Raw genomic sequence first — 7,252 nt, 5'->3', positions numbered from 1 at the left:
GCCTGTTGGTTGGATATGCAAGCGGGGCGACACCAGGGGGCAACAGAAAGCAGTGCACCGGTGGCGGATGGAAGCCGAAGAGGGCCGCTTCCGGCCGCTGCGCCCGTTACCAAAATGGTCGACGCAGCTTCACGGGGCGGTGCAAGAAAAGGTGGCTAAGGATTCGCAGGCGGGATGTTGCGGACAGCGCTGAGCCGCATGCCGACACTACTTCGTAGTGTGCGGACCCGGGATTCCGGACCGCGGCGGCTTTGGGATTTGGGGGCTCGCCTAAAGACCGCGGAGAGACTTCGGGGCTGGGCCTGGGGCTGGGCCTCGGGCTGGCGGAGCTCGAGCTCCGCGCCGGGATCAGGGCGTGCGGCGGCGCTGGGGCGCGTGGAAGCGGACCACTATCAACTCGTCTACACCTGCAAGGTGGGCGCTGTCGGCAACACCTGGTGCTGGCTGGTTTCCTGTTGGTGTAGGGTCCTGGCAGAAACGTGGAAGTATCCTTCGGACCAGGGAGGAGGCGGAGTCTTTACAAATGGCTGGGTGGGAATGAGGCACAGGGCCTTCTAGGTTGGGTTATCAGGAGACAGGCGTCTAGAAATGACGCCGTCGCCTAGGTGGGATCATCAGAGAAAGGGTTGAGGCTGTCCCTCGGGATGGAGTTAGACCTTGGGAGAGACTTTCCTGTGTATGCCTTGCCTGACCACCTCTCTAACCCAGCTAGGTCTGTGGGACTCGGTCATCCAAGCGCATCTCAAAGTTGGCCTATCACCAGGGCGTGGTCATCGTGACTTGCCCTGGTTGCCAGAACCACCACATCATCGCAGACAACCTAAGCTGGTTCTCTGACCTGAAGGGGAAGAGGTGAGGCCAGCTGGGAGGGGTAGGAGACAGTAAGATTGTGGCCCTGTGTGAGCCTGGATCCATTGCCTGGATCTCTCTACCTGGACAGCCCAGCTTCCACGTGGACCTGGAAGCAGTTGAATTTGAACTTCAGATGAACCATGAATGGCCCCAAATATGGCAAACTAGTTCTATGGCTCTACCTCTGTCACTGCCTGACCTCTGATCTCGCCAGGGGCCTTATCAATCTCTAGTGGAGGCTTTTTGTCCTCTGCCAACTCAGGGCAGATGGAAGGGTATGTGTCAGATTATGGACTGGGGCAGCCTTCAGTGGTGTTCCCACTTTTGGGAGAGCAGTGGGGAGGGCCAGGAGTCAGTTTGGAGGCTGTGCCTGATGCCTTCTTAATGTTCTATGAGGAGGGATCAGTGGCAGGAGTAAGGGCAGAGCCACAGAGGAGATAGCCTGTGATAAGTGTGCAGGCCTTGGGTCTCTAGGGTTCGCCTCTTAGACCTGGACTGCAGAGAAATCTCAGCTCTGATATGTAGGGACAAGACTGAAATGCAGGGATGGGTGTTACCTGGTGAGAGGCAGGGCCACGGCCCTTGGTGGTACACTGTACGAGAGAGATGGCTTCTGAGGACTTGTTAACAGATACATTTGGTGAAGGTGCCATTAGGTGCCTGCAAGGTACTGGTGTCACTTGGATGCTGGGACAAGTGTTCCAGGCCCAAGATGACCATGGGATGCCCTTGAGGGAGCCCAGAGTAAGGCTGATGCTGCTCTTACTGTCTTGCAGGAATATTGAAGAGATCCTAGCAGCCAGAGGAGAGGAGGTACGCCGAGTGTCTGGTGACGGTGCCCTGGAACTGATTCTGGAGGCTGCTGTACCCCCTGACACCCCAGAAGGGGATGAGGATCCCCCCAACCCTGGCAAGATGGGACAGAGCTGATCTGCATACTCCTACAGCTGCAGACTCCAGTCTTCCCAAAAGTCGCTCCCTTCACTTGGAGCCTCACAAGCCTGCTGCTGTTCCTTGTCAGTAAAAAGCCATCACCTCCAGGCACCGGGCCTGGGCTCCTGTTTTTCTCTTGTGAAGTCAGAACAACTCTGTGGCTGTAGGAGCCCAGCCTCATGCCCACCCATGATAGCCACAGTGGTGGCTTCGGGGGTGGCTTTGTCCCAGTGCAGTCGGTCTCCTTCTTAAGTAGGGCTGGATCTGGTCTTGAGTTAGGCTCGTGGCCTCAGGTGGTTTTTTGTTCCTCAGAGCTCTTTACTTCTTCCTTCTATATGACCTGCCTCCACCCCCACCCCACCCCCAGCCCTGGTGGCTTCTGTTGTTGAGCTAGTGTCCAGCCCAGCCCTGAGGTTTGGTTTCTGTAGCAGAACTGGCTGCTCTGGGTGGCCGCCGAGGAGCAGAGCGCTGCTCAGAGGCTTAGGGGAGTGATCCAGGCAGAGGCACACCACACACACACACACACACACACACACACACACACACCACACCACCCATGAGCTGCCTGCACCTCTCAATCCTCCTGTCTTGAGGTCCAAGAGGAGATGCATGGAAGTGATGAGGGCCGTATCATGCTTGCCTTGTGTGTGCTTCATCTCCTAACTTGGTTTGACATGCCTTTGGGATAGTCTTGTGTTTAGGAAGTCAAGCAGATGCACAAACAGGCTTTTTGTGGGAGTTTCTGGGCCCTGTGACCTTCAACATCTGGCAGGGGGGATCCTGGGACAGGGGGTGGAGAAGGCAGTTGACACGGACACAATGCTTCCCTGGCTCCTGGGACCCCAGCTAGTGATTAGCAGTTCACTCTGGGCCCTGGGAGGCCGGGTGCACTTGCAGTCTGTGCCTTCCCTCGATTACCCCCTGTCCTTCCCTCAGCAAACACCCTGCTATTATCCCCACCCTAGCCTCCTGTGCCATTTGTACAAACTGTCACATCCTGGAGGAAGAGCCAGCCTCCGACTCCAGCCTGCTCCCTGTGGAGGACACCGAGGTCAGAGGAGCCGATTGCCTTGCTTGTGGGCCTTCAAGTCAGGAACCAGTGGAGCCTGGCTGGGCTGCCTCGTCCTCAGGTGTCTGGGCCAGAGTTGTCGGAGGCCTGGGGCTGGCTAGACCTGACAGTACAGAGCTGGATCTAGCGTATCTCCTCTAGATGGGAAGCCCATGATTTGGACTTACCTCCTGTGTGTGTGTGCCTTCTGCCTGTTGCTGCTCCAGAGCCTCCTTCCCAGGGAGGGTCTCCTGTGCATCAGGATTTCACTTGAAGCTTCACTTTCCACATAGTCCATTCTTGCAGAGTCCATACCTCACCGTGTTCTGCAGACTCACCACGGGCCACAGTTCCCAATCATGTGGCCAGGTTCCTGACAGCCTGGAATTGTTCTGACTAGTTTAGTTCTCCATTCCTTCCTCCCTTTCAGTGGAGACTAAGTAAAGTACCACCCCAACATCACAGCACCTCTTGGCCAGACCAGCGTGACTCCTGTGGGGTGGCTTGGCTCTCTCAATACATCCCCTTCCCATGGCAGCCATCTCTGGCAGCTGGCCTCCCGGCACCTGAGCAATTTCAGCCTGCCCAGAAGCGTGGCTGCCTCTAGAGCAACCACAGTGCTCTAGACGATAGAGAATTCTCTAGGCTATTTTACTGGTCTTAGCTATGTTCTGCTACCCTTGGCCCATCAGGACACTCCCCAAAGGGCCCAATCAGGATCTGAGTTACATGGGGTGCTGCCCACTACATGAACATTGAAGACAAGTTCCTCTGTGGCTTAGATTGGCATAATCCAGCGCTTGTAATGGGAACTGCTAAGACATAGGAAGCTCTGGGGCTGGGTCCAATCCAGTCGGGGGCGGGGAGGCTGCTTGGAAGGGCTAGTCCTGAGTGTTTACCAATGTACTGTGACATCCCTGGCTTCTGTTTCCTGTCTCTGGAAAGTCAGCATAATGGAGAACAGCAGAGAAAGCAGCAGTAGCGGCTCTGGCCCCGCCTCTCACTGTCGCATGCAGCAGAGACATGCTGCATGATCTCAGGGGCCTTGTACACTGCACTGGGTAAGCCAATACCATGTCCTGGGAAGGCTGACACAAATTCCAACAGAAGCCACACTCACTTGGCAGACTTTTATTTTTGGGTAAAACAAAACAAATGTACCTCTCGGGTCAGAAAGGACCCATGAACAACATGGCAAACACATGTAAGCAATAAATACGCATGTACATTCAAGTATGCGGGGCGGCCACCATGTCCCGCCCGAGACCCTGTGCTCTAGTATCTGTTTCTGCTCTCAGAGTGATGTTGCCTCTCCCTCTCAGAAGTTGGGTCCTCAGTTTCCCTTGCCCTGGCCCTCTGGGTAAGAGGCCCTGGGTTAGACAGTTGTACAGAGCCCTCCAGTAGGGCTACCTATAGGACTTGTAGGCAAGAACTAGGACCACGGTCCCGAAGGGTCTGTCTCATGGATGCCCCGGCAGTTCTGGCTGAGTCTCCACCCCAACTACAGTGCCCTGTGTCCAATTAAGATATGGACCCCTCCTTGGGGAGAAAGCCAAGATATCATCTCCCTAGTAATAGAAGGTAGATGCTCACTAAGAGGACTGAAGGATCTAGTTGAGAGGATCCCTCATGAACGTCCACTACCAGCCAGAGCTCAGCACTCCTAGTACAAGACCCTATGCTTGGAGACCTGCCTCTCCCCTCTGCCAGGGGCAAGCTCCATCTTTCCTCAAAGGCCAAGTGCAAGGCTGGGGACTACCAGGTCAGGGTGTCTGGACTTTGTAGCTGCCAATCTCCCTCAGCAGGGTTGGGCACAGCCAGGCCAGGATAGTGCCTGCCCTGGGGTCGTGAGGCAGATCAGAGTGTACCTCCTTCATAGCCATCCCAGGACCAGCTGGGGGACAGAAGATGCCTTAGCACTGTAGCCCCCACCAGAAGAAGTCCTTGAAGCCCCTCTGGGGGCCTTGGGAGAGTTGGCAGAGTTTCACATTTGGCAGGGCAGGGCTTGAGGGAAAAGACTCTGGACAGCACCGGGGCTCGGGGCCAACATGCTGAAGGCCCGGCCTAGGGCAGGGCAGGGCAGGCCTGCAGGAAGCTGTGGAGATCCATGGGGACAGAAGCATGCCCTCCCCCATATAGCAGCTCTAGCCTGCACCCACCACCTGGGATGGGGGGGCCTTGTGCACCCACCATCTGGCTCAGTGGGAAGGGGCTGGGGCTGAGCTGGCTGTCCATCATGGCCTTGGGAAGATTTGGCTTATTGGGGGATCATGGCCACTGTGGACAACCGTGAGCCTACAGAGTCCAGAGTAGGGTATGGCTGGCTGTAGGGGCGAGGCCTTAGCTGGCACCCGGTGGACACTGCTGCTGGGGATCAGGCAGCCCACTGGCCTCTTGCTCTGGACTCCCAGCAAGGTCCACACGCTGCTCATCCATCCGCTTAGCCTGCACCCTCTGGATAAGGCTGAAGAAATCCTCATCAGGCATGGTAGGGCCACGGGGCAGCACATCAGGGGGTGGGCAGCGCTGGTCATCAATCCTGGAGGACTGGGCAGACACACAATGGAGGTTGGTGGTCTTGTATTTCTTGGGTCTTTAGAGGGCCTATGGACCTATCCTGGCACTGGGAAGGTGATGGGCTTATTGGAAATCTGAAGACAGCAAACACTGGCTTGGGAAGAATGATGTAATCCAAGTGGGACCTATTTCAGCCACCTCCTGCCCCTGGCTCTGGGGTAATGCTAAAAGCTTTGCCTTGGCAGCATCGCCTGATGACTTACTCGGAGCTGTGGCTGGCCAACCAAATAAAAAAGGCTAGGTCGTATATTCTGGTCATAGAACAAGTCAGCAGCCACTGGGCCCAACTCTGGGACTTGTTGATCCAGATACTAGACCCCTAGAACTACCCTGAACCCTGGCACTGCCCTGGACTGCCCTGGAGGGCCTGGGGGCTGCAGCTCAGAGCTTGTTGCTTAGAAATTAGCATCACTACTTTACAACCCCAACCCCACCAAGGGTTGCCTTTGGATCAACAGCTGACACCACAGGCTCTGCCTGTTCTGATGTGGAGGTTGAGGGGCCTGAAAAGTGTTGGCTTCTCTTCAGGGCCTGGAGCAGATGGGAGTGGAGCCGGTGCAGCTGATGGCCCAGGTATTTGAGTGGGCAAGGCTTCTCAGGAGGGGCTGGCTTAGAGGAGGCTGTCTGGACGATTCTGTGGTTCTGTCTCCTCTGTGAGAATGAACATTGATCTGGAAACTTAGCCTGATACACAGGCAGAATGCTGACCCTGCTTACTCCCCACCATGTACCTGCTCCTGCTGGAGGGCAGCTAGCCAGCAGGATAAACGTACCACCCACCCCCTTTGCTGCCAGGCCTTGGTAGGTGGCTCAGCTCGCAGCACCCCAGCCTCACCCAATCCCATACAGTGGAACCCATCCATGGGTAGCTCTGCCCTGGTTCTGTGTTCCCAGGCCTAGGCTCTCCATCTCACCTGTCAGCCCATGCTGTGTGGTCTTCTTCAGGACCGTTTCTGCTCCCATTCCTACAGCCAGCACTAACATCCCAGATCTCCCTCCCTCTGTCCCTCCCTCTGTCCCTCCTTCCCTCCCTCTCTCCCTCCCTCACAACTCCAAGGTGCCACTTGACACTCAGTTTTCTCTGCCCAGATGTGGAAGCCTGTAACAGACATCCTGGATTTGGGGACCTGGCAGCCCCAAGCTGAACTCCGGCCCCAGAGTATGCTGAGACTTATTTCAGGAGGTCCTTGGCCCCTTGGCAGAAGGAGGGCTTCAAGCCTGCGCATCTGAGGATGGTCCCTCACTCTGGCTGTACTTGTTACTATGCGTCTTCCTCAGGTATCCCTCAGATGAGGCCAGAGACAGCAAAGACAGGGCTTGCTGTGGTCCAGCTAGGTGTCTTCTGCAGCTGGCAGAGGACCACCACTAGGCGGGCCTGCATGAAGCTCCACCCATTGCCTTCTGAGGGCAGACCCACCTGGTATTTGATAAGCATGTTGAAAAACTCATCCCCCGGCTCCTGGGCGTCCCCGTCGCCTCGGAGGTGCCCCACATTGTTGAGGGTGATGCGTAGCCCAGGCAGGCTGCCTACGCTAGCCCTCTGGTCGTCCAGCCGGCGGCTCTGGGAGCTGGCAATGAGGTCAAAGAACTCCTCTGTCTGTGGTGAAGCTGTCACGGAGGACTGAGCTGTAAGGGCAGAAAGTGAGAGCTGGAGAGGGGGCCATTGGTGGTGCTGGCATCTGGGACTGGCCCAGTCTTCCCCACAGAATATGGCCCTAATAAATCTCCGATGCTTGCCTCTAACCATCTTGCCCCTGCCCTGCCTCCCACCCCTGCCTCCCAGGACTTTGACAGGAGAAAGCTTTGGCCTCCCACACACTCAAAGGCTGGGATGCATAGACA

The 7,252-nt window shown here is 56.4% G+C and overlaps 2 protein-coding genes across 11 annotated transcripts in view; one reads left to right on the top strand and one right to left on the bottom strand.

The window, feature by feature from the left end:
* The first annotated feature begins 76 nt into the window (after window positions 1–76).
* Dnlz (DNL-type zinc finger) lies at window positions 77–4,069 on the top strand. Of its 3 annotated transcripts, none has more exons than NM_026828.3 (3): window positions 77–414; window positions 713–852; window positions 1,629–4,069. In NM_026828.3, exons 1-3 carry the CDS (start codon window positions 175–177, stop codon window positions 1,780–1,782), a joined length of 534 nt encoding a protein of 177 aa, NP_081104.1. In that variant the 5' UTR covers window positions 77–174; the 3' UTR covers window positions 1,783–4,069. The 3 variants fall into 3 exon arrangements, with proteins under 3 accessions (NP_081104.1, NP_001132976.1, NP_001132975.1); NM_001139504.1 differs by having other exon boundaries at window positions 709–852; NM_001139503.1 differs by lacking the exon at window positions 713–852.
* The window catches only part of Gpsm1 (G-protein signalling modulator 1 (AGS3-like, C. elegans)), a 33,627-nt gene continuing 30,324 nt past the window's right edge, over window positions 3,950–7,252 (bottom strand). For 7 of the 8 annotated variants that reach the window (XR_003953699.1, NM_001355574.1, NM_001355575.1 and 4 more), the window contains 2 exons: window positions 6,828–7,036; window positions 3,950–5,380 (listed from right to left, as the gene is read on the bottom strand). Coding sequence is in view for 7 of the 8 variants with exons in the window: in NM_001355574.1 (NP_001342503.1) it covers window positions 5,174–5,380; window positions 6,828–7,036 (416 nt within the window). In the remaining variant the exon portion in view is untranslated. The remainder of the gene's footprint in view (window positions 5,381–6,827; window positions 7,037–7,252) is intronic. The other variant, NM_001355576.1, reaches the window with a different exon arrangement.

This window comes from Mus musculus, chromosome 2 (genome assembly GCF_000001635.26).
Source record: "Mus musculus strain C57BL/6J chromosome 2, GRCm38.p6 C57BL/6J".
Classification (NCBI taxonomy): domain Eukaryota; kingdom Metazoa; phylum Chordata; class Mammalia; order Rodentia; family Muridae; genus Mus; species Mus musculus.
The sequence above is the reverse complement of the archived record's forward strand: the minus strand, read 5'-3'. Positions and strand labels throughout refer to the sequence as shown.

What these genes read in the sequence shown, in the direction of transcription:
- Dnlz (NM_026828.3), top strand. Translation starts at nt 175, where the DNA reads ATGTTGCGGACAGCGCTGAGCCGCATGCCGACACTACTTCGTAGTGTG. An exon ending in AACTCGTCTACACCTGCAAG is followed by an intron (nt 415 to 712) that starts GTGGGCGCTGTC and finishes TAACCCAGCTAG; the next exon opens with GTCTGTGGGACTCGGTCATC. An exon ending in TCTGACCTGAAGGGGAAGAG is followed by an intron (nt 853 to 1,628) that starts GTGAGGCCAGCT and finishes ACTGTCTTGCAG; the next exon opens with GAATATTGAAGAGATCCTAG.